This window comes from Cydia fagiglandana, chromosome 4 (genome assembly GCF_963556715.1).
Source record: "Cydia fagiglandana chromosome 4, ilCydFagi1.1, whole genome shotgun sequence".
NCBI lineage: Eukaryota > Metazoa > Arthropoda > Insecta > Lepidoptera > Tortricidae > Cydia > Cydia fagiglandana.
Genome location: NC_085935.1, coordinates 17356621 through 17383380, shown reverse-complemented (window position 1 = coordinate 17383380; position 26760 = coordinate 17356621). Strand labels below are relative to the sequence as shown.

The following is a 26760-nucleotide window of genomic DNA, read 5'->3' as shown; positions in this document are numbered from 1 at the left end:
ACCAGCCACCCCTATAACGCTTTTCCGAATTATATGGGGATCGGGCAAGTATATACGACTGTTTTTAAATTATATTCCGCCCGTATCGGTCGAACTTCAAAGAAATTATAATCAAATTAAAACAAATGAAAACCGCTGGCGAAACCGCCGCCGAGTGTTTATCATTTAATTAGAAGGGTTGGCAACACCGGCAGTTCCGCTAACAAGTATGTGGGCCGGCGGCGACACGGGACCGGTACGACGGGGGCGCGGGAACCGCGGCCAGATGTAAGTGCTGCATTTTAATTAAATCCTCCTTGCCGAGAGATAGCACTGTGGGCGGATTGTACCGTTTTTTTCAACGGTTTGCTCGCGGCTTGAAAAATTGAAGCCGCATTTAAAGCTAGAGAGTGAGCCAACACGCTTCCCATGATAATGATAATGCGCGCAACGGCTGAATTTTAATAAAACAGATTCTCTTAGCTCCCGGCGGCGGCTGCCGGTAATCTCGCGAGGATTATTATTATTTTTGCACACAATATTGTTTTTTGACGGCGGAGCGTGTCGGGCGGAGGTTAAATATTCAGCGCAAGATGAATAGGCGGCGCCGTGCGAGCACTGCTGTTGACACGAGTCATTACGCCGCGTCACCGGGCACACCGCACGCCGCGCCGCCAACAACAATGCTTCGCTCCGTGCACCCACCTCATAACAACGTTTCTCACTTTCCTGTGACAGGCATATCATTAATACTTTTCACAAACTACATCGATCCCTCGCTGCAGGTTATGTATGTGGTACTCTATAAAAACGCATACTCATCACGATAGGTAAGTATATAAAAAACATAAGCAATAATATTACGCAAAAAGCCACTCAGACTCCATATAATATTCATGGCGCACGCAGCGCGACTTAGTTTGCTTTTTGCCGACCGTGCTTACCGACTCAAACTCTCGTTTCACGGTTGTTATTTTTCACAAAACAAACTTTGCGCTCTTCAAGAACCGTACCTAGCTCGAACAGTCCTCGATGCTGAGTGGGATTTATAATGAAATTCTTTACGAACGTTCCGGCTAAGCTTTAAATACCCAAGTATTTATTTAACGAGTACTTACAGGGAAACCCCATTCAAATATAGGATGATAAGAATATTAAAGGAGTAATAAAGACTTGAAAAGGGTAGAACAATGCAAACATCCTTCAGCAATTTTTTTAATAGCTTAACCCGCTACCTTATAGTAATAGTATACCTGTTACGTACCTAAGATATTTTCTTGTTATGTTAAAGGCAAGTGTGCATCCAAATGTTGGGCCTCATCAGCACCTCATTATTTTTTATTTCAAAATAATCCACGCAATATTTACCTACTAGTTATCAATCACAATTAAGCATATAATTTTTGCGGCGGTACATTCAGCGGAGTGCCATAGCGAACATTGATAAAAATAATAAGATAGCGCCCTCCGATAGTTATTACGGATTACGAAATCACATTACACTGGTTCTCCCAGAATCAACTAGCTTGTGTAATCAATAGTCAATAATAATCGGCCAGTAGACAATCAGCAGACTAACGAACGGTGATGGTCACACAATGGAGCATCGATTGGACGTTCGAGATTATCGTTTTGTACCAAACAGACTAATGTAAAGTGTAATAATTATTCCAAAATCTTGGCTTCGGCAAAATGGTATCATCTTGGGTCGTCCCATTCGTTTTTCGTCAAGTTCTTAAATAAGTCCTATGCTGCTTTCGTCACTCATTCTACATTGAAAGCCACCAACGATTGTGACGAATGTAGAATAAGTGACGAAAGCAGAATAGGACTAATTTAAGAACTTGACGAAAAACGAATGGGACGACCCAAGACGATACCGCAAAATTCAACTGGTTTTTCAAGTGCTTTACTACTCACTTTGTAACCTGTAAACCTACCCGGCTGATTACATAATACTTGGGGAATGTATAAAATAAAGAAAACACAAGAATCCACTTGATAGTCGATTTATTTCTTCTCCTACATACCCTAAAATTACAACTTCTAGCTCAGACTGCTAACGGTAGAGCTGTTGGTTCAATAATATCTGTATTCTTACACTTAGGATAAACCACCAACAAACTAGTTGTTTAATTAAATTTTATTCAGATAATTATAATACGAAAGTTACACCTGAGCATTAAATTTGGCAAGTAACACTGTCCATTAGATCACAGTAAACCTTAGTTATGATATTAAAGTTATTCATTATAAATGAGACAAAAGCAAAAGGTTACCGATCTATGACAATAATAAAATTGGACTTCAAGTAAACAATGAACGTACTAAGGGCTACCTAAGGGCTACCTAAGGGCCAACACATACCTGCGGCCACAGACGATGTTAATTCCTCCAAGTTAACTCCTCTGCATTCCGCCAGACGAACGAGACAGACGATCTAAAATATAACAAATATCATGAGATTTAGCTTGTGCACAACTGCTGACAGACACCTAAACACTGAACCGAATCGTAACACTTACAGAAAAGTCTGCAGCGGTCAAGAATAGCATTTGGGTCGGAACTTGTGACAATGGCCATGAAAGGCGTCCCGATCTTGAGAAGACCCGTCTCTTACATCAGCTTGCCACGCTCATGGGCACACACCTCTCTCCTCAGTAACATTTGCCTCGATCTATTAAACCCCAGTATCCAATAATATATATCAATATTTATTTCTGGAACTATATACAGCGACAATGGATTTCCACGCTGAGTTTTATATTAATATATTCTAATTTTTGTAACAAACAATATTATGTTCTGACACTAATCAATGCCGTCTTTTCTTCTTATTCTATTTTCCTTCCATTTCAAATTTAGTGCTCTTTACAATACGAACAGCACGTTGCCAGTCATATCGTGCTACCCTTTAAACATGTAGGTTTAATTAACTAACGACACAATATCAAGAAAAAAAGGTGAAATACAAATATTTATATTTGTACCTAAACTATAATTAAATTAAATCCTGTTCAATATTTCTAAAAAGAAATTAACACTAAGAGAAATAATCAAAACCAACGAAGTTCCACCTAAACCACTAGCTGGCGCTATGTGACAACTTTTAATAACTCACTCTTTAGAAGAACGAAAGATTGTTTGTGATTAGTTGAAAAATAAATAACTTTCAGCTAAAATGGTTTATTAGTTTTTGTGTTATGGATTTTAATTGATCCCTTTGCAATCGTTTGCACAAGTTGCACATATTAATCTATCCGGACTACGGTTAAAATTACCAATTCAATTAAATCAAATTAATCAAAATGAATTAACCAGTCAGTGAGGATAAGTCGGGCTACTTTAGTGTAAAAACGGTAATTCGTGGTTTTTCATAAATAAATAAGTTCATCGCGGCCATGAACGAAGCGTTTTCAGAAATATACGATTAAGGCCTGTTAGGTTGAATTAAAAGAGAAAGGGAGGCATATATAATATAATTTGAAGATGTTTTAAAAACTACCGTGTAGGAGCTCGGAATATGCAAGTCATGTAGGAGGCGGTTGACACGCAGCTGGTTCATTTCTTGGTTACGTGAGTTACTCGTAGGTATTAACTAGAGGTATAAGATTTGTGGGTTTTGTTAATTTATTTAAACACGAATTATTTAAAAGTTAAAATGCGGACATGCTGTAAGTTATTATTTCACTAAATACACTTACGTACTTGGACTTTTTAAATTTAGTTTTCCTCAATGCCTTCTCCGCCCTCAAGCTCATATTCACTTTCTAAGGGGCCAGATTATAGATGGTCAATATATTTCCCTATTTTTTGTAAAATATAAAATAAAAACTTAATAAAATTAATGTAGCTTAAGGTCCAGTTCACGGTCAATCGAACCGTTAACTTTAGGTACCAACGTAAATATATTAAATATAAATAAATAAATATAGACGGTCAAGCAAATCTTGTCAGTAGAAAAAGGCGCGAAATTCAAATTTTCTATGAGATATTATCCCTTCGCGCCTACAATTTTCAAATTTGCCGCCTTTTTCTACTGACAAGATCTGCTTGACCAAGTATATATTATTAGGACATTTTTTTACACAAATTGACTACTTCTGACTATATATATATAATATATATATGGAAAACAACCATGACTCAGGAACAAATATCTGTATCATCATACAAATAAATGCCCTTACCAGGATTCGAACCCGGGACCATCGGCTTCATAGGCAGGGTCACTACCCACCAGGCCAGACCGGTCGTCCAACGTGTAGTGCTTATGAGTACTGTACTTAGCCACTCAATTGCACGCTCCTGATTGATTAAATTATCGCGCCCCTGTTGCGAGTGGACGAGCTCATGCGGAACATCTCGCTGAAGTTCTACTTAATGAAGTCGGATTTCATTAATGTTCTCGATGCACTGTGGGGTGTAGGTCAGTGATGTGTGATGTCCCGGGACTAATGAAACTTTCCAAGACATGATTAAAAACATTTTATTTCAGCCATTTAGGATTCTACGGATGTTTGGTTACTTTCAAATAAACTGTTCAGCGATTATATTTAGGAGTTTATGGATATTCCTTATTCACATCAAACAAAAGGGCACGTTTTTTTCTTAGACTTTACCTCTAGCTCTATTACCATAATTTCTCGTTGATTCACGTGAATATAATAGTATGGATTAGACATTACCTATATTACAGATGTGATGCATTATTATTTTCCTTCGTATTTTCACGGAAATCCGAACGTGTCTTGCTATTTCAGCCAGTCTCGGTACAAAAAGAAGGAACGAATAATCAAATGGAAATAACGTTCCTTGTCTTAAAATTTGTGACGTCTTTTTAAACATTCAGTTTCAAGTTTGTTTCTAAAACTAGTTAATTAAAAGCAAAAAAATACAGTTAGTTTTGTTGAAAGGGGTTTGTGAAACAGATTAGTGGATCTGCGCGGATTGTGCCAAATATCATTAGGGCTAGAGTTTACAGCACACGACACCCGTACGGAAGCCATGCATTAATCACAAGTGTCAGTGGCGCAGGCAGCTACTGCTCCCGTTCGCAGGCCAGTCACTGTCACAGTGCGAGCGGTATTCATTGCTCCATCAGCATTATCTATTCGGTAATAATCAATCTATCTAAAAGTAGGTCGAACAAGCATAGTTTACAGTTAATAAACATTGAGATTAACCGCATTTTGCTCACTGTACGCTGTTAGCAAAAGTTAGGTGCTTTTTCAAACCATGTTTTTTACTTCATAGTGTGGCCAACCTACAATTATTAAGATTGCGTGGTATGCTTAAAGGTGGTTTAATTCATTTAGTATTCATGATATAAAATCATGATAAGTATATGCCTATGGCCCACAAGACCAAAGTAATTCTATAATTGCGCCTTGTGATTCCCTCGCTACGCTCTAGATTCCAAGTAATCCAGAAATCTTGTGCTTTACTCAGGATTTAAAACACCTCCAAAAAAAATACTGCTTTCTGCTCAGTTGCAATATAAATTAATAAACGGTAGCACTTTTTCCCGTGTACCTAGTTGATAATTTTGTTAAGCCGTAGTTAATATCACAGAGGACTCTTAATTTAATCAAGTTGCCGGATTACGCTTTCCACCGCATCACGAGGCATAAGTAAAATTTCTGTATTGGATTACGTCGAGTATGTTGTGCGAGTGTAATAAGTATTTTGTATCGCGGGGAGGAGGGTGACGAGTGGGTGGCTGGGGGGTGTCGGCGCGAGCGGTCGAGCGGCAGAATCAAGGGCGCGCATGTGGCGGGGCGCGCGGCGCGGGGGCGGGATGCTGCGCGCGGCGCAGATCAATATCCCGCGTTACCGGGACAACGCCGCGCCAGACCGAGTGCCTCCCGTACTACGACCCCGCTCAACCGCCCCTCCACCACCCCCACTACTCGCTTATTTAATACATGACGTATCTAGGATGCAAGTTTTTTCATGCTAAATGACAGAGCACCGTAATATGCCGAGTCGGGCTGTCAGCGCGTCCGCGGGGCCGCGCGTCGGGCGGAGCGAATGCCGGCGCGCTGAGCCGCCGCTGATCCAACTTCTATGTACAAATAACCCTCCAATATATACCATAATATAAGCCGGCTGAGATCTTTCTTTACCTATCCTATATATTCATTAGTTAGTACATTACGATTCCACGTTTTATTACTTGTTTATTGCTCCTTCGCAATTACTAACTCATATTCCGAACATCAAAGGAACTAATGATACGACATATTTACTCGTGACATACCTTTAGCGAATGTCTCCACGGAAAACTAATATTCTTCATCGCGAAATAAATAGGTTTTGGAAGAACTCGCGCGAACAGATCGCATAGCAATAAAAACTCAGCGGGGAATCACCTCGTGTTCTCGTGTACTTGTTCCGATGAGTTCACTCAAGTTTACGACTCGACAAATAAATTGTGAGAAAATCTGCACCAGTCAAGCTTCCTGTTGTAAGATATCATGAACATATCACTTTCAAATTGTTTTTCACTTATAATTGCACATATCAAATCGATATCGTACCTAGACGTAATATTTGACATATCTTAAAGTTCGAATCGGGCCGACACTGTGGGTGACATACTGATAACTGTTATTAATTTGCAAATTATCGTACCCACTTATATTATTTCAATTATCTTTATATTTGCTGGCTCCTAAAGTCAGTATCAATACATTTTTTTTCTTTTTCACTTCGTTTTAATTGTTGTATTCATACACCTACATTAAACTTATGATGGTTATGATGAATGGTAATTAAATACCAGCCAAAAGATAATAATCATCATAGCCTATTGCTACTACTGAGCCGAATCTAACGACTCATAATGTAAGTTTTTCTTTAACTCCCAAAGGTTTTGAAGGAAGTATAGATTTACAAGCCCATACCTACCACAAAAACGTTATCTTTAGTTTGGTAAACAATATCATTACCAGCCGCTTATTAAGACAAACAGAGACTAAACAGTTCCTGCTACTTGTGTCGGTTTATTTACAAATCCCTACATCAAACTTCATGAGATTACTACTCATGTAACATTGCGAGAAGGTGACAGCAATAACAATAAACAGTGATCAGTAACGTGTAGCAAATGAACCCATTGTCTCAGAGCAATAGTTCACGTGGGGTGAATTAATTCCGGGGCTATTGTTGCAAGCCATTGTCGTCTAGGGTCACCACGCGCTTTATATAGGCTACTGGGTGCTTTAGGCTCTATTCAACTGGTATTTTACTTGGCAAGTAGAGATTATCGTGAGGCGGGATGGGAAGAAGCAACATTGTTAACCGCCAACGTAAAAAGAGGTTTTAACACAAGTATCCATGGTCCTGATTGTGATGAACTGATTTGAATACAAATTGTACGCCTCCTTCGTAAATAAAAAAATAACTGTTCCGTAAAATTTTATGAAAATCCATAATGAAAAGATTGATAACTAAATAAGGGATCAACGTTTATAATACCTACTTGTAATTTAATTGACAGATTACAATGTTTAAGTAGAAAAATGTTTAGATGCCTGCCTAAGTTGATTATACCAATGATCTTGGTGTAGGTTTTTTATTATTACCTATGTCATGGCATGACGAGCATTGACTCCGCATATCGCCATCATAGTAACCTTTTTTGAAAACCGTAAAGCTTAATAAGTATCCAACCCTACTTATGTATTTATGTTGCACTTGTAGTAAATATTACATTTATAGATAACAAAATTTCATTATTTAGAGAACCTTATTAGAATTTTTTTCTCATGGTCTACAATTAAAAAAATACCCTGAATATGATATTTTTTGAGGTTATAGAGATAAACAAAACTGATATGAATTGTTCAAATGTGTTTATTGAGGATAAACAAAAACCTTAATCCCGTATTAAATAGCAAGATTAAATAACAATTATCTCATACCTATATCTAAATAAAATACCAATAAAATTGAAGACTAGTTTTAACGACTAGGTAGGTAGAAAAGCAACTATGTATCCGCTGATTCAGTCTAGTTCTAGTAGTTTAGATAAGTGCTTTTGTTCACATTCAAACATCCGCGAGGCCGATTTAACAAATAAATTAAGGTGTATCTCATTCGCAGCGAGATTATTGAGATATTAATAACATACCTAATTCAAAGTTAAAATGCCGCTCCATGTTCATTTTTATTTTGAACTTACTGGTTACGGATAGAACGTTCTTTAACCACGATAAACTTATGTTGATGGAGAGATCAAATAAAATGGAATTAATAATCCAATATCAAATAACTATATGACGTTAACGTGTTGGTACTAATACTTAGTAGAAAAAATATTTCTAATCATGATTTAGCTAAAAATAATTGCCAAAAAGAGGGCCAAATTCACATTATACACAGTCCGTAGGTATCTCACGTATAAAAAACTAATGTCATTTGCTTCCAAGCAGTAGTACATTTTTAATGTGCCTCCTCTATGCGTCAGCGGTATTTTTGTGCCCCCCTCTGATGGGCGACCCCAGGTAGGGATCGCAGGATTCACTGGCAAGACGTCAATCTTAGTTATTACAGTCTGATTGTCACGGTTAAAACATTTTAGCGTTATGAAATCAAATTAGGCAAGATCAAGTAGAGTGCTATAATTTAGTTTGAAATGAAAGGTATAAAGAAGACATCGAGTTTGATTTAAATATGGTACCTATAAATTATTGCCTCTAAACTGCGTAAAATACTAAAATCCGCTATAAAGTGAGGTCACCTGATTATATGTCTACGGGGTTACTAATTTGTACGTACACGAAGATGTCCTACGTACGTCTTATAACGTGTGCATACCTTCATAACCACAGAACTAGAAAATGAATCAAAAGAAACTAATAAGTACCTATTTCAGTTTGTTCCACTCGTCGCCTCGAATTCATGCATTAGGGCTGATTTAGACGGCGCGGGAACTCGCGGTTTTTGATCGGTCGGTTGAATTGGACGTAACCAACAGTCCGCAATGTAACTGAAATCGCATGCGAGTTAGCGCATCTAAATGCGCCCTTAGTCTCGAATTCGAATCACTTCACCCAGACTAGAAGTGCAATTGCGTAAGAAGCGCAACGCCGCGCATGATCCAGTGGTCGGGCGGCTTGCAGCCGGGCAGCCGCATGAACAGGATGTAGTTGGTGGAGTGGCCGGTGGTGGACAGCACCCCGCGCCGGTCGCCCGTCTTGTACAGCGGGCAGTTGTAGAACTCCGCCACCGGGAGATCCACTGTCTTCATTGGTATCAGCCACACCTAATACCAAACCAAAGAAAGGTATACAAACTATACAGTACTCATACTATAATATAATATCACAGGCGTAGTGTTGTGCTGCATAACTATATTTACCATATTAAACGCTCTGAATCTGAATCTGAATACTTATACAGCACCACACTACGCCTGGCATATATATTTTCTAACAGTTTTTTTTAACAACTGTAAAACGCCAACAGTAGGTATTACCGGCGGGAAGGTGTCGTAGAGGATTTTGGGGTACGACTCATCGATGAAGTAGGCGTCCCTGTTCCAGCGGGCACCTTCCATAAAGAGCCCTTTGATGTACACGCCTTCTACCGGTCGTTCTTCCAGCTCCAATACACGTTGCACCTACACGTGGACAATACAATTATATAATAACGGTTGTAAACAAAACAGAGAGAGGCAATCTAAAATATTCGTTCCGTTATATAATGAGTACCTCATAGTGGTAGGCGAGCTGGTCGATGGGTATCTTGTACTTGCGCGCGTAGCTCTGCTGCGCGGCGGTGAGGAACGCCTGCGGGAAGTAGAAGCCCGACAGCCAGAACACCACCGGAGGCCCGTTCGCGTGCCAGTGCTGCACAAAGTGAAATAAATATACGTACGCGTTGTAACTTTATATATAAATTGGAATCATATTCAATTTACTTTCATCTATAGCGTAATAACAAAACATCACCTGTAAGAATGCAAGCCGGGCCAAAAGATCGTCGACGTAAGCTGCAAACGGCTTTAGCGACGGATAACTCTTGCTGGCCCATAGTGCAGGTATACGGCCGCGCACCATGCTCGTCAGCACCTCTTCCGTTACGTCCGTTAAGACACTGACCCCTATAACATGGTGCATTGCATTAATAGGCCGCATCAAACAGACTCAAGAAATGTATAAGCATAAATGTAGTACCTTGCACAGCGCCAATAACAGCTCGTGAGCTAGTCCGGACGATGTTGACGAGGCGCTCGAAGCGCGCCGCCTCCTGGATGACCACGATGGACATGGGCGACATCTCGGCCGGCTTGAGATCGCCTTCATGGGACGGTCCTGATATAATCTTAGCAGGTAATCGCGCCAGCACGTCTTCAGCGATGGCCATGGCTTGCTCCTCCGGTGTTGCGCCGCCACCTCCACCGGCCATCGTGTCCTACAATCGCATATCAAACATTGATTAATGATTCAGAATGACTGACTACCGCCGCCACGTGCTCCTGCCATTGTGTCCTACAAGCAATATACCAATTTAGTTTTGTGGCAAAAAAAAGCAAAATCAAAATTTATCGTGTAGTGCAAATACATAAGCGTGTTACTGATTTGTATTAAGTACATATACATCATTATTGCTTAAAATTTTATTTATATTATAGTTTTTCCTTTAATATAAAATTTGTAATATTTATCACTCGCAGACATTTCTGCTGGATCTGTAGTATATAATGTATCTGATTGATTAAAATTGGTAATATTATTACTTACCACAAATTTTCTAAACAAATCCTAGATGTGCGCAAGAAGGGAAACGTAAAATGTTACATTTATTGATCATAATCATAATGTTAAATGTACAACTTTATAAAGAACAAAGTTTAAAAATGTTACTTACCAGACGATCCTATTTTGAGCATGAAAAAGTAAATGAATGAAACATAAAAAATTATAATCAACACTAAAATACCTTTACCTATACCTATACCTAATGCAATGGACTAGTCAATTCAAGAAAGTAAATGTTATAGATATATGTAGATGAACTAAGTTATCAGTTTACTAACTACAGTTTTATTCACAAGACATAGCACGAATTAGTGAACGAAAATATCTGTGTGTATCACACACACCCATAAAATGGTGACTTTGACTGTATACCTACACAGGCGACCTCAGAGGTACAATAAAAGTTTCGTTCATTCCATTCGTGCCTGCTTTCGTGAATGGATCTGTAATGTAGGTACTTAACCTCAATAATATCAACAGTGCTAGTGAATGATCGGTACTGAATTTGTATGGCGATAACCGGGAATTCGTGGTTCCGGGACTGATATTGTATAGAAAACCAGTACAGGGAACATGCCTTAGACAGTCCCATTTGATTAGTAAACCATTTGAAAACGACTACTAGTACTACTGCTTAATGGCGCAGCGACCCAAAGTGAGTCTTGGCCTCTGACACGAGTAAACGCCAGTTGTCTCGATCCAGCGCAATCTCCCGCCAGTTATCGGCTTGAAGATCGCGCAAGTCCGCTTCAACCTCATCGCCCCAGCGATACCTGGGACGTGCGATCGGTCTTCGGCCTAATCAGACTAATTCATTACACATTGACCACAGTATCTACAGCGCACGAGTACAGTTATGTAGGTACCTGTGTCTTAACGGCCGTGTCAAGCAGTTCGTTGGCTTCCTGGAAGTGTTTGGTGATGTCCGCGTTGGGATGGAAGCCGAAGACGCCGGGCGGCGTAGCCACGGGCAGCGAGCGCGCGTACGCGATGAAGTCGCTATGCTCCTTCAGATCCGGGATATAGTAGGTGCCTGTATTCAAGAACATTAACAGTTATGATTTTATGCTAGGTACAGGGCTTGCTCCCCCCAGAAAAGCAGCCCCCCTTACATAGAAATACATATAGGTAATATATTATTATGTATTCAAAGAGATTCATATAGAAATACATATTATGTATTCAAAGGAGCTGCTTATCGTACATCAACAGAATAGCAAGAGTATAATTCTACCATGGGCAATTTATATTTTATATTGATAAATTTTACTATACATTTTGTACCGATCGAATTAACACTTTGAAAGAATTTTGAATGTGCCAGAAAAGGGATGTGATACCTAGTGTATTTAATCTCACCGGTTGAGTCAATGTTGTATTTCTTATCGTAGATAGCTTTCGGGTTGTAAAACTTAAAGAGAATGGTGTTGAGGCAGCGGCGATCCCAGTCATCCGTGACACGGCCGCCATAGTTGCACTCGCCAGTCAGGTAGCGCAGAGCCACGAATTGTACGTCCTAGTATTATAAGAAAGGGTTCTATTATAAAGTTATTATATAGTTTACTAATTATATACTCTAAACTAACAGCCGGTATAAAAAAATTTGCTCAGCTCAACACATTCCATGCAATGTGAAACCAATGTTATACAATGTTGTACGGATCACTAAAAGATGCCTGTGTCCACAAAGGAAAGCTAAAAAGACGAAGAAGTTTACAAACTCACTTTATATTCATTGAGAAACATATTAAGCTGTGTGATGCTGATGCTAAGATCGGTCTCGTTGAACTCGTAGCGGATGTTCCAGCCCAGCGGGCCGAACTGCCGCCGCTCCTGCACCACCGCGTGGAAGAAGCACAACGCGAACAGCAGCTTCTTGAAGAACACCGGCTGCTTGTTGCCTTCGAACCACTCTGGATTATTGATCGGATCGCTCTGGTACGACCGAGCGATATTTGCTCTCAAACCTGTAAGTACATTCAAAAAAGAAGGGCTTGATTAAAACAGCGACAAAATAGAACATTGCATACATATGTGTTAATAGCATTCAAATTTAATTATATTAGGACAGTAGTAATAGGAAAATTGTATCAAATACAGGTCTTCCAAATCATTTGCAATGTTTTGCGTGGGAAAAGGTGATCATTATTATTTTCTAACCTTGTGGTGGTTCATTGGTCATTTTTACTCCATTCTGTAGCACATAGACAGGGAAGTGGTCAGCGGGGTATGAAGTCAGCCAAAGCCTAAAATCCGGGTGGGTAGTGTCCGGCTTAAGACTTTCACAAATCTGTAATAAAAATTTTTTTAGCCAAATTCGCATAACAGCGTTGCCGTTTACCAATTTTATACAAATACCTTTTCAAGCATTGGCATCCAACTTTTGGCTAGATGACAATTCTGCAACACCACCCAAGTACCACTTCGGATGCCTTCTTCTATAAGCTTGACAGCTATAGGGCCTTGGCCTTGGCCCAGTGATAGAGAGAAAAGACGGGAGGCTCCAAATCCCTTACAAAATAAATAATTCACTGCATCCACTTAATCGTTATTAACATCAATTAATATATTTACTTGCATTGTTACTGAATTTACCTGATCATCGGCAAATTTAAGCAGAGTACCCATGGGATCTGATCCAGGAGTTAACACAAATAGAAGAGGTATGCAACAATGTGAATCCGAATATGAAGATTGTAAATCGAAAAGTGGAGGCTCAACAAATTTGCGACCCATTTTATCTAAAAATTAAAGTTAACGAGAATTATTATGATATGACAGATAAGGAGAAACGTGTTATTTAGGCATGTTATGTGTTATTTTATACTTTGCACGAAGTTTTGAACGGCTGGTCTCATCATGTCTAAACGCAGGCAACGCAGGATCATCATTTTCTGAAATAAAAAAACTATGACTTAGATCCAACAATGCAGCATTAGTTTTAGAATAATATTTTATTTTAATCAACAAAGAAAACAACCTCAAAGGCACTACAGCTATCCCACGGCGCGGGCAAAGGCTGATCTTGCGGGTCCTCTAGGTCGCAATAGCCTTTCCATGCATCTATATTAGCCATGAAATGGTCCAATAAGCCATGGAATCGGTCGAATTCATTCAATCTGAAATTAATATTGTAGCTTAGTTCTATGTTAGTTGAGCTGCTGCTCATGTTATTCATGAATGTAACCACTTAGAGCGCATATCATGTTAGAGTAATCCTATTGTAATGATTACCCGATAAATTCAGCCCAGGCCTGAGGGCCGAGGAACTTGACAGGGTTGGGCGGCACGTGCCGCGGCTGGGCGCCGGCTAGCAGGAACAACACGTGGCTTTGCTCCAGCTCGCCCTCGGCCACCATTATTGTGATCGTCAGCAATAAGGAGAACACTAGTTTGTCCTAGGAGAGGAAAATAATGAACTTAACCATTGTTTCCATTGTTTTTTTATTATACGTAAAGGCAACGCACTATTCAGATATTTCAGGTTTATGGAATATGATACAGATTGATTAGATTTCCATTCAAATAGGTACATAAAAATATCTACGATGTTTGAACAAATACGAACTACGGACGTGAGCGCCATCTGTACTAAGTACTATGTCATACCTAGCTAAACTATCGTGTTATTAAGTTATTATTTTTAGTATATTTCTGAATAAACCTTTTCAAACAAGCTTCTGCAGATGTTAGCGTACAGCGAGTATGTAAAGTAAGCGCGCAATATTCTCAGTCGCTGTGGGATGTCATCAACCTTTTCTGTATTGTTTATGGCAGCGGTGAAGAGAGTTTCAAACCACCCCAAAGAGTACTGATACATCGGATCTATATTTGCTAAGGATGCTGCAAAATAAAATATATTTTCGTTATATAAATACCTATGTATAGTATGTATTATGTGAACAGCGTATAATACAAATCAATTACTTACCAATAAGGAAGAACAAATTAGTAGAATGGACAGCGATGGGTACGTAATCATCTCGAGCGGTGTCAATTGCTTTCTCGGTGACCATGGCTACCTCTTGTTTTTCTTTAATTTCATTTGATGTATCTTTAGCAGAGTTTAATATCTGTAAGTCAAAATAGTGTAATATTTACTAGGTTTATATGAAAATGTTTGTGCATTTATTTATTCGTGCACTACTATTTGACCATAGACTTCGTAATGTATGAAAAAATCCTGGCGAGAATTGCACTGAAAAAACATGTCCTCTTTAAAGGGGATTTATGACTTTACCTGTACTGCTTCCTCGTCTTCTAAGAGATGCTCTGACGTGGACAATACATTAAGGATTTTCCTTTCAATCTCTTGCAAAAGCCTCCTGTGTTCGGCACCTTGTGTTGTCAAATCTGACTTGGCCTGTTGTAAGTCTGGCCTTTCTCTCGCCACTACGCGAGCTAACAGTTGGGCTTCAAGACCATCTTTAGCCAACATAAAATTGACTAGGGTCACACGCACGCCCACTTCTGGTAAATAGTGGGGGTTTGCTAACTTTGTGCTTATGTAGAGTCTAAAAAATGAATAATTATGAAATACACTGCTCTAAACTTATAACTTATTATTTCTTCATTCATCATTTTTCTTAGGCTAGGTTTTTATAATATGTATATAAAAGTAAAATATAAAAACACTTACAAAACAATAAAAAATACATATAAACACATTATAAAAAACCTAACCTAGGGTGCCGCCAGCAGCGGGGCAAGGCCCAAGCTACCGGTGGTCAGGGCTGCAGAGAGAGGAACCGGCGGACTATCCGCGCCGTGTCCAAGATCACCGCCTTCTGCATCTGTCCCTTGATCCAACCACCTAGCGAGAGTCTCTCAAGATGTTGGTTGAGATTCTTTGCTATTAAACCGTTCACTGAAACGACTATCGGGACAATGATCGTCGAATCAACATCCCACATGGCGGTTATCTCGTGAGCCAAGTCTAGGTACTTACTGGACTTGTCCTTCTCGGCCTTCACGAGATTCTCATCATGGGGGATGGTGATGTCAACGAGCACGGCCCGACGTTGCGAACGATCTATTATCACAATATCAGGCTTATTGGCTACAATAGTCTTGTCAGTGATGATAGATCGATCCCAATAGAGCGTGGCACGACCATTCTCGAGAACAGGCGCAGGTGAGTACTTGTAGTACGGTACTTCGCGGTCCACAAGGCCATATAGAAGAGCAAGTTGCTGGTGAATAATCCTGGCTACGAGATTATGTCTGTGCAAGTACTCGCCGTTAGCAAGATGAGAACAACCGGAAATGATATGCCTGAGTGACTCTCCGGGACGGCGGCATGCCCGACAAATGTCGACCGTACCGTCCTTCAGGATATATTTCCGATAATTGTTCGTCATCATCACTTCGTCTGCAATTGCACAGGCAAAACCCTCGGTTTCTCCGAAGAGGTCCCCGAATCGTAACCAGTTCACCGACGCGAGCAGGTCCACATCGGGTCCCGTGAGGGCCTTGTAGAACCGCCCGTGTAGCACCTTACTCTCCCATGCCACCTTGCGATCCGCAGTACTTAGTACCATAGGTTTGCGCCAGTTCTCGTTTGCCAAGGAGAGCGGCGTGAGGTTCCTATCTACTGCCACCACATAACTTATTATTATTGTTATAACGCTCTTACTTGAATTCCTTGCTGTATTCCACAATAGTATCACCTATTTTTATGCAGAGTGCTCCACCCTGACGAAATGTTTGCTGCTGAAGTAAAGGCTCCAACATTGGATCCAGTTCTTCTAGTACATTTTCTAATAGCACCTGTAATATAATATAAAATGTAATGATAAATCTAATTCTAGGCATACCATAAAATCTAAAAGGATTGACATGATACCGGCTGTCCGAATTGCACAGCATTTTCTAAAACTCGACTAAGATCCGCCTGCGTCATTCTAACGACATTTAAGTTGTTAGGCTTTTCCATGTTCTTGATCCAGCGATTTGCTTGACCTTGTGGGTCGATCATGAGAGGCCAGCGACGAGCTGACCTAAAATACGAATTAAAAGTTAGAGAATGATATCTGCTAAAATATTTTATTTATTTATAATCAATCATGTCACCAAACTAACATTAAAATGATAGCACTTTCAACACTGAAGTCGTCGGCAGGCAGTCCGTCTATATTCCACTGTTGTATTGTGACTGGTTCACCCAGAGTTTTAGTCAGGCTGTAGTTTAGAGTGCACACCATGCCGCCATCGTGACATGCCTGAGCCCATTTCTTTATCTGTGAAATACATATAATACAAAATAAGTATGCAGTTCTTAAAAGTTGTACTTGTAACTAGTAAATCTTCTTCAATTAAATCTACATACTTACTTGTTCAATTCGAAAAGCAGCAGTAAATGGTCCAAGATAGGCGATAATACCAGCAGCAATTAAAATGTCACCTAAAAACCAATTTATGATTATGAGTATTATGACATAAGTTTCACCAAACTTACGAATGAAAACTGTATTATATATGTATAATTTAATTATATACCAGTCAAAGAATTGTATGTTTGCCGCAAAGTTTTTGCTATCTGCGTCCATCTAGTCTTCTCTCCTCCTAATCCTGAGATGAGCATTTCGGCTCGCTTCAACTTGTTACTACAGTCCACCACCTCATCGTCGAGAAACCTTTGCTGGCGATTTTGTTCAGCTAAGGCATCCTCTAATTTTGCTAGTTTGAGTTGGACCTGGGAATCAAAATGTGTAATGAGTTCGTGTCGTTTTCAAAGAAGATTCGAATGAGTATTTCTTGATATACCTCTCTCAGCTGGCCCTGTTTAATAGCGAGCGCAGCCATGGCCTTGTCGTAGACGGCCTGTGCGGCAGCGAGCCTCTGCTTTTTTGGCGCGACCACTTTTGCTACTTTGTCGTACTTCGTCATGGCAATTACCCACTTACACATGCCTATAATGCAACACATTTTTCACAATCATTCATTATTATCAATTGCTATAATGAAAAGCTCGGGATTATACAATCTATCAAAATGTGTTTAGTGAGTAAATGTATGTGTTGTGTACCCTCGGCAGCGACGGAGACAGCTCTGATCTTCTCCGGCACGAACCCCTCGTCCAGCATGACCGTCTTCATGAGTTTGTTCATCACGGCGGGCGGGATGTTGTCCTTGTCGTAGTTCTGCAAACCCTCCAGGAACTTGATGTCGTTCAGCAGTTTCTTCGATGGGCCCCAATAGTCTTCTATCGTTCCGACCCCCGATGGGTTGGGTATCTTATCAGGTTTCATTTCCTAGATAAGTTTTTAAAACATTAAGAGGATATGGGACGATCGATTCTCCATATAAACGTAGCTACGATTAAAGTACATCAAATTGTGTAAAAATATTTTCTATTATATTCATATCCAGAGAGGTAAATGAAGAATACGTTTGTATGGACAACCAGTTTCGAGGCGGTCATCCCGTTTCATTTAAGACCCATATTTTAAGTCTAGACCCATATTACTTGAATCAGGAATAGTCAACACCGAAATAGTAATAAATGTAGCTGAAAGTACTTTATTAACTGAGAAGAATAGTTAACTTACCGGATCGTCCTGTTAGAAGGCATTGAAATGGAAATTATTATATTTAAGCCTCACATTACATAAACAACAACAATTTAACATAAATATATCCATAATTCAGTATTTCAAAACAGACAGCTTCTTTCTTACTTACCCATCAGATATTCCTTATTTTTCTCAATATCGAACCTGACAACTTCAATAGTATCTAATCTACGCATACTTTACTTCTATTTTTCTTATTTTCCGTCCATCATCATTCATCTTCTACCTACTTATATTTAAACCCAGTAATGAGTGAACCTTTATTAGGTACCTTTAAAATACAAATAGCTTCCATGACGAGCTTGATGCCTTTAGGTGGACTTTTCATGGTTTTAATAAAGGTGATATCTTGTGGTGTGAGAGTATCAAGAGCTGCTAAAGCAGAGTTGAGAATCGGCATGGCTTCCGCCAGATCTGCGTCGCATTCTTCTTTAATGGCTTGTGCTTCCGCTGCCTAAAATATTTACATCAGTTGTGAACAGTTAGGAGGGTAAAGGTAAGCATAATCATATTTATTTCATCGAATGTTCTACATTTGATCTTTGATTGATTGATAAGGACCCTGACCGAATTTTTAGTTATATTTTAGTATTTTTTTATCTATACTATACACCGTGTTTTTAGGGTTCCGTACCCAAAGGAAAAAAATACTAAGACTCCGCTGTCCGTCCGTCCGTCTATCTGTCACCAGGCTGTAACTCGAGAACCGTGATAGCTAGTTGAAATTTTCACAGATGATGTATTTCTGTTGCCGCTATAACAACAAATACTAAATATAAAACAAGTATCTGAGGGGGCTCCCATACAACTAACGTGATTTTTTGTCGTTTTTTGCGTAATGGTACGGAACCCTTCGTGCGCGAGTCCGATTCTCACTTGGCCGGTGTTTTTTTTTATTTCCGTTAATTTCAAGGGTGCGTTCCCGAGCACAAATCAAGTAACTTTCTCATAGACACCGGTATTCCAATTCACTCCATTTCGGAGATAATCAATAATATTTTTTTTCTGATTTGGCCCCTACGAGCGTGTACACTTGCCTTAGGGCCTGTTTACATATTGATCAGTGTTTAGTACGAGTTCATAAATTTGCTTCTAATTTTCACTACTATCTCGGACGATCGATGTTCGAAATAACATTGTTACGTCACCGTTTTCAATTGTTTGGTCGAAGTAATAATAAGTTAAATGTTATGTCCGTGTTACAACAACATTATATGCAACATTTAATTATTTTTCATAAATATAAAAAAAATAGAAAATTGTTGGCAATTTTAACTATGCCATTTTAGTTTTCTTAAACGTATTTAACCATACCCCGAAGTTAACGGAATTCAATAAAAACAGAGTGTATACGGCCCTTCCGAGCTTAGTCCACGATTTTAGACCACAACACACATACTAAAAGGCAATAACAAAAACCAAAAAACTAGATAACGGCAAGAAATTCAGGTATGCACTATATGACGTGGTCAAAATTAAATTTTGACTTGATTCATTATGTGTTTCTTCCTCATGTGTCATACTCATACCTGTTCCTCAGCAGCAGCCTGGTCTTTTAATACTTCGGCCTCCACTACGGCTACACCTTCCTTTTCCAACTCCACTTTCGCAGTAGTCTCTGCCACAGCTGCAGCACCAGCCGCCAGTTTTGGCTGGAGCACTTCTAAGGCTTTCTGTAGCGCTGCGACCGACTTGGCAGCTACGGCAAGTTGATCCAATCCGGTCAAGTATCTCTTCTCACCCGTAAGTAATTCCCTATTCATTTAAGAAAGAATATTATTACCTACTTCCATTTGTATAACTCTGTAGACGAATAGATAATTTAAGTACTTGTTTCTAAGACTTACGTCCGTTTCTTACTCAGCAACGATTTGAACATACTGATGAGTTCGAGGTAGGCAGTCGGTGTAACGTAGTTGTAGCGCTTCAGCCGCAGCCTAAAGGCGCGTGTAAGCGATTGCGTGTCAGTGTGGAACACCTGACACAACTTGATTGCGGTGTCACGTTCCAAGCCTGTCAGCTCTACGTCCCTTAAGAATCTTGTTGCTACTGCCAGCAAGGCATCCGGTGGCCATTCCTTTAAAAAGAGTATGTTGGCTTGTTCTTACAAACAATTTAGAAATTAAGCTACACAATGGCATTGATAAAGAAATTTCTACCAAACTAGTCTGGGTGGTAGTCTGGGTGTTCATGGGGCGACCTATGAGCAGGCGCATTTTTGGCGCAAAAACTCAGCCTCACTGTGCAGAGGGGGAACGCGGCCAGTGTCCTGGGAACAATGCCTCAGGCTAATTTAGGTTTAGATTTATGATCATAATTTTTTAATATGTTTACAAGTTGGTGTTGAATTACCTACGCCAAAGATATGATTTTCATGTTTCCTTATACCAAAGAGAATTTGAAAATCCGCCTCTATAGTGAATTCTCTTTGCTTATACATACCATAAACCAGTCAATGGTGCAACAGTTGACAAGCGAGGGAAACTTGCGGATGCGTGTACGCAGCGAGGTGCCGGCGGGCGACATGGCCAGCACGATGTGCAGCTGATCACGCACGATCGACACGAAGTACGAGTACAGCGCTGTCGGGCTACCATCCGTTTGCAACGACCTGTCTCTTTGTCTGTCAATCTACCAAAATTACAAATTTATAAAATAAATGTTATAATGACGCTATCTGATTCGAGCACACATATCAGCTAATTTTTACTTACGACTCTTATCTTTTCACACAGTTCTGCCTTTTCATCGGCCCCAAAAATATTTGGCACCTCTCCAGAGTTCAGCATATTATTTACGTCTTCCAAAAATCCTTCTTCTTTAATCTATTTACACCAAGAAATAAATTAATAATTAGTATTTTACCCTACTAAGGGAAATCAAAATTAGAGTCCGGGAAAGTCTCTTGGTTATCACTTATTACTCTGTTATTAGCTATTATTATAGTATTTTAGCAACCTGTCTATGATGTATTCTATTCACCTACTAAGGATTGGATGTTTTTAACCCTGAATAGGATAAATTGTGGTTTTTAATAGTTTCCTGCTGAAAGCCCGGATATGACCTACGGCGCGATTCGGAAAGTGAATTAGAGGTTAACTAGATACGATATAGTAAAGATATGTGACGTCCCACGGATAAAGGTACCTTATGGCGGTTGGCGCTTACAATTATTAACGTCGCTCCAATATGATTGCGGCGCTATGCGACGTAAGCGCCAGCATAAGGTACCTTTTGTCGTGGAACGTCACATAACTTTACTATTTCATATCTAGTGAATCTCTAATGTGCCAGCCGCCTTAAGGTACCTTTTGTCGTGGAACGTCACATGTCTTTACTATTTCATATCTAGTGCATCTCTTATTCATTTCCCGAATTGAGTCGCTAGGCATTTGACACATATCTAGGCGATACACAAAAAATATATAGTAGTTATTTTGTTCGCCTGTTTAATTATTTACTTAAACAAGAATGTCTATCGTCTACCTCTTACCTGAGATTCAACGAACAGGAACACCATACATAAGTCGGGAGTACTTGACTTTCTCAACAAGGACTTCAAATCTTCTCGCCATTCGTTCTTTCCGTATGTACGGCTCATTTCTACCTACAAATTGATATTAATATGTATTATATATTTATTTAGTATAGATAGTTAACCAATCAAAATCTTTGTCCGCCCTCATCCGATCCAAAATAATATTTTGCTTGTACAATATTACTGCAATCTGCCGCTAGAGTGCAGCACTACCGACTCAGTACATTCATAGACTAACTTAACTAGATATCTGCCTCTTTATCGCCCGAAAATGCAAGAGTGATAGAGAGATTAGATAACGAAATTTCGATTTTCTTGTTTCGCGGTAGGCCATGTGATTGACGTGTGATGTGTCAATGTGGTTTGTTTACTGTATGTGCCACAAAGGTGCCACCTACGCAGAGCTTTGCCTAATATTCCATATAGTCAGTTATAGCTAAAAACAATGTTTATAATTTAAAAATGTGCTGGCGGGAGCAACGACCCCGCAAATAAAGTCAACATTAGTTGAGTAGGTATAGGATATGAATGATATGATTATTAAGTAATATTGTGTAAAGTATGGCAGCATACCTGGAATAGATCGTACTCGTTGATGCTGGCCGCAAGCCGCGTGAGAGACTGGCGGCCTGAGCCACCGAGCCCCACCAGCAGCGCGTGCGACGCCGGCTGCGCCAGCACGCGGCATATGCGCGATACATGCTCTATTGCGAACCTGCAGGCGCAGCACGGTTCCATTTTTATCGACTATCACTAATCGCGTGCCTTTCGCACTTACATACTTGTTAGAAAGTGACAGGCATGGTGACAAGGGATAAAACGCGACCGTGCTACGCCGCCTGGTGTATGTAATCGTTAAACGAACTACATATGTTTTAAATAAGTTTTGACAAAACATTTAATTTTTGATACAAGCTTTTATGGCTGACTGTACTTTTTCTTCCACAGGTAACTTCTTGGAGACAATTCTAACAATTAGTTTGCATTGTTTTATTACAGAGTATATAGAGTTCCCATGGCCACTTCCTGTCTCCACCATCAGATCAGCTCCATGACGTCATAATATTGCATTGTCGTCCGATTTACATAAGTAGGTAAAGTATGCAAAATTTCAGCCCAATTTTAAATCGGTAAGTGGGTGAAATTTAGCTTCCAAGATTTGACCCACATAACTAAGATAGGTACCTACATACTAACAGGGACAGTTAAACAAAAGCTTGTAAAAACGGTATTATTAAAAAATAATAATAATTAAGTATCGTACACATACCTACCAAGTTTAATTGTATAGGTACATACTAACCTGAATAATACAAGATTCATTGGTTTCTTGGACATGGCGTTAAATTCGGCGAGGAAGGCGTCCACGGTCGCATTCAAATGTTCCATGTCGGTCGTTTCCATGTAGAAACGTGTATCAACTTTCGGATTTGCAAAATTACAGTAAATTAGATTCCGAAGATGACGGTCGGTTATCTGTGGACATAATTAAACAATTATATAATTTTATACATATTGATCACTTCATCGTAAGTACATTATCATTTTCAAAGTGTTTACGTAATCATTCGGTCCGTCCAAAAGCCTCGAGAACATTGCATCGAAGTTTTCGTTGAGATGCACCTCTGTAGCAGCTCGTAAACATTTAACCATCCATCGCCGGTCCGAATCTTCTACCAGACGATCAGCGAAGACTCGCAAACACTCATGTACCCATAAGCGCTTCATACTTTGAGTATCCGGGGTTACGTCCGGGACAGACAACAGTACACCCTATTAAAAAGAGAAGTATACTATAAACAATTGTTAGAGAAAGATTGTCAATCAAAAAATATTTAGGCCTCACCAGAATAACCCTAGAGAAGTCACGTAAGTTGAAGGTGTAATGAGACTTGGATGGCGTGGGCAGCAAATTTAATCGGCATTCTTTATAAACTTCTAAAGTGCCGTTGACCACCTGTTCGATACATGGCTCAAAGTCTCTTGTGAATCCTCTAAAATAATAAAGCATTATGTATTATTGATTTATGTAAATATATGTACGCTTCCTTTAGCTCTGCTTATGTAGAATCAGTTAAATTCATGACGAAATCACCTTGTCTCCAGATGCCATGCCATTATCCTATTGAAGATGACTTTAAGAGTTTCATCATCAAATTCATCAATGCACAGGAAGTTAAAGTGACGAGAAAACCTCGGGGTAATCAGTTTTGCTCCAGGTGTTGGTTTTCCCATTGCACACATAAACTGAAATGTGAATTATCTGATTATAAGAAATAGTGCATCCTAAAAACGTAATGTGAAAATATGAAACATGTTATCATCTAACCTGGACATCTATTAAATGCATAGCAACATTAGTCTTGCGATCATACCACAACCCCAAATCTATGCCCTGTCGTAAAACCTCTATAGGTGGTTGAGCGCCGTAAGTCTCCGACTGCGGCATGCTCACGTCGTCGACAAATACGACAGCATAGCATCCTACTGGAGGACCGAAATATCCTGCAAAATATACGTCACTTTCAGTAAAGTTCTTAAACCTCTCTTCTCTGAACTGCATTCGCCTAGCATACTCCTTATATTTTATGAAGAAGACTAGATTTAACCAAGTTTGACTTCAAAACTTTCAGTGCCAAGCTTCGAGGTTCTAACGAAAAAAACTTATATAACATTCTTGGCAGCGAACGTCACATGTTAACTCTTTCGAGAAATACGAGCTGAATATAAATAATATAAATATATATAATTATAGATGAAAAGTATACCTTTTCTTCTTTTGTCAAGCTTTCCCATAATTATGTCCTGTGTTTGATTGCAGTTCGTTTGAGCAGAGAATGCCATTATAAGAGCTTTATATACCTTCGTGTCAACTCTCTTAATCAAATAATCCTAAAAATATTTAATTAACTACAATCACATTCAAAATTCAAATATTTTAATACAAATCCTCGTACAAGGCATAATGTTGGCTTACAATTATATAGGATGATTTTCCAGTTCCAGTTGGTCCAACCATCATGACTGCTTTATGATGCGTGACCAGGAGCCTAAATAAAGCCAGATACGTGACACTATCCAAGGTGGTCACCAGTATCTGATTGGGCGGAGTATCCTTACTGATTGGAGGCGCGGAGATAACGTCGTCTTGCCAAGGTTTCCACTTACCTTTTCCCTGGAACATATGTTTTATTTTTAAATATTATATCCTACTAGTTGTGGCATGCTACGTGGCTAGTAAACTGAAGTGGTTATAACTAGTTTTGTAAAACTAAATCAGTATCTACTCATATTAAGATACGTCCGTATATATAATATACTTCATATTTTATTTACCTCCTTAATATAACGAAAATCATACACGGTCCCTAACACTGGAATAATAATTATGTATTGCTTTTCTGGTTTCTCGATATCCTTAGGATATTTCAGAGCTTCAAGGATCTGCAAAGAAAAAATACCCTTCAAGACACCCGTAATAATATAAAATTAAGTTATCCACACACCAAGAATAAGCGGGCATCTCGCTCGTTTCTTCCCAGAACGTGCAGAATGTGGAATGACTTGCCTCCTGAGGTATTTCCTTTGCGCTACGACATGGGATTCTTCAAGAAGCGGGTATTTAGGGTTCTCAAGGGTCGGCAACGCTTAAGTGGCTCCTGTGGTGTTGCTTATGTCCATGGGCGACGATGACCGCTTCCCATCAGGCGGCTCGTCTGCTCGTTTGCTGACTATTACATAAAAAAAATCCAATAATGGTTATTTTATTACCTTATCTGGAAATTGTTTGTCGAGTAATCCTCTAAACATCATATCGAATTTCTTGCGGCTACTAGCTTCCAACGTTGCTCCTATAGACCAGATACAGGAAAAGAAGAATATGCCCTGAAAGTTTTAATTTGCGTTTATCTAATTCAAGTCGTATCTCTTCGTATTAACGATTAATTAAAGTACCTAAACAATAATGACAACGGTCTGTATCTATGTAAGTAATCACTGAACGTAGAAACGAAATCAGTCATGAACTTTTATTAGATCCTTTCACGCGTATTCGGGAAACGAGATAATCACAAGATCTAGAAACGATATAGAGATCAACTAGATTTACATTAGATATCGACTAGATGTGACTTGCACGCGTATTCGGGAAACGAGATAATCACAAGATCTAGAGACGATATAGAGATCAACTAGATTTACATTAGATATCGACTAGATGTGACTTGGATATCTTAGTCATAACTTGTCGAAATCGTTCAAGAGGACCTCCAGAATCGCAGAAACGCCAAATTTGACACATCTATCTTACAATTATCTTTAAATTATCCATTTCGTAACTTATTGAGATCTAGTAGACATCTAATTCATTTCCCGAATCGAGTCGTTAAAGTTTGTAAAAGTTCTATTACTCGTACAAAATAAAATGTTGTACATAAAAAAATGTATTTACCTCTAGCTGTGCTCTCACATCAAGATCAGATACTGATTCCATATATTTTTCACTATAAAAATCATCCAAAAATGTGTCATATATATTCATACACGACATAATCAAATTGCTTCGTGATGTTACGTACATTTGCTGTAATTTAAAAATAGATAAACACTCTATTTTAATGACAATATCTGAAAGACCGAGCTTTGCTCGGAAAACATATAATAACTCAAAAATGCGCGTTTTCCCAGAAGTAAGACCTAGCTAGATCAATTTTCGCCCCCAAAAACCCCCATATAACCAAATTTCATCGAAATCATTAAAGCCGTTTCCAAAATCGCCGAAATATATATAAATAATCAAGAATTACACGTTTAAATTTTAAAATGACAGATATTATTAAGATAAAGTACCTGCACTCTTCTAATGATTGGCACCTTCAATCTTGTTTTAAGGCATTTTTTC

General features: G+C 39.2%; 2 protein-coding genes across 2 annotated transcripts in view; one reads left to right on the top strand and one right to left on the bottom strand.

Moving 5' to 3' along the window:
- Positions 1 to 26760, top strand: part of LOC134663963 (elongation factor Ts, mitochondrial) — a 168319-nt gene that overhangs the window by 52255 nt on the left and 89304 nt on the right. The gene's annotated exons all lie outside the window — the stretch shown is intronic.
- The window catches only part of LOC134663958 (dynein axonemal heavy chain 7-like), a 40003-nt gene continuing 22261 nt past the window's right edge, over positions 9019 to 26760 (bottom strand). Inside the window, exons 34-74 of the mRNA XM_063520508.1 lie at positions 26311 to 26442; positions 25632 to 25745; positions 25197 to 25304; positions 24838 to 25035; positions 24629 to 24752; positions 24190 to 24365; positions 23956 to 24107; positions 23707 to 23854; positions 23421 to 23633; positions 23164 to 23336; positions 22434 to 22575; positions 21816 to 21929; positions 21037 to 21147; positions 20765 to 20953; positions 20170 to 20399; positions 19852 to 20077; positions 18594 to 18776; positions 17776 to 18001; positions 17514 to 17659; positions 17247 to 17442; positions 17081 to 17151; positions 16830 to 16987; positions 16594 to 16747; positions 16384 to 16517; positions 14989 to 15262; positions 14680 to 14821; positions 14413 to 14591; positions 13983 to 14146; positions 13740 to 13867; positions 13576 to 13656; positions 13344 to 13489; positions 13107 to 13259; positions 12909 to 13038; positions 12474 to 12715; positions 12108 to 12264; positions 11615 to 11781; positions 10164 to 10401; positions 9939 to 10090; positions 9699 to 9836; positions 9464 to 9607; positions 9019 to 9250 (exon numbers count right to left, since the gene is read on the bottom strand). Of these exons, the coding sequence (XP_063376578.1) occupies positions 9044 to 9250; positions 9464 to 9607; positions 9699 to 9836; positions 9939 to 10090; positions 10164 to 10401; positions 11615 to 11781; positions 12108 to 12264; positions 12474 to 12715; positions 12909 to 13038; positions 13107 to 13259; positions 13344 to 13489; positions 13576 to 13656; positions 13740 to 13867; positions 13983 to 14146; positions 14413 to 14591; positions 14680 to 14821; positions 14989 to 15262; positions 16384 to 16517; positions 16594 to 16747; positions 16830 to 16987; positions 17081 to 17151; positions 17247 to 17442; positions 17514 to 17659; positions 17776 to 18001; positions 18594 to 18776; positions 19852 to 20077; positions 20170 to 20399; positions 20765 to 20953; positions 21037 to 21147; positions 21816 to 21929; positions 22434 to 22575; positions 23164 to 23336; positions 23421 to 23633; positions 23707 to 23854; positions 23956 to 24107; positions 24190 to 24365; positions 24629 to 24752; positions 24838 to 25035; positions 25197 to 25304; positions 25632 to 25745; positions 26311 to 26442 (6660 nt within the window). The 3' untranslated portion in view covers positions 9019 to 9043. The remainder of the gene's footprint in view (positions 9251 to 9463; positions 9608 to 9698; positions 9837 to 9938; positions 10091 to 10163; positions 10402 to 11614; positions 11782 to 12107; positions 12265 to 12473; positions 12716 to 12908; positions 13039 to 13106; positions 13260 to 13343; positions 13490 to 13575; positions 13657 to 13739; positions 13868 to 13982; positions 14147 to 14412; positions 14592 to 14679; positions 14822 to 14988; positions 15263 to 16383; positions 16518 to 16593; positions 16748 to 16829; positions 16988 to 17080; positions 17152 to 17246; positions 17443 to 17513; positions 17660 to 17775; positions 18002 to 18593; positions 18777 to 19851; positions 20078 to 20169; positions 20400 to 20764; positions 20954 to 21036; positions 21148 to 21815; positions 21930 to 22433; positions 22576 to 23163; positions 23337 to 23420; positions 23634 to 23706; positions 23855 to 23955; positions 24108 to 24189; positions 24366 to 24628; positions 24753 to 24837; positions 25036 to 25196; positions 25305 to 25631; positions 25746 to 26310; positions 26443 to 26760) is intronic.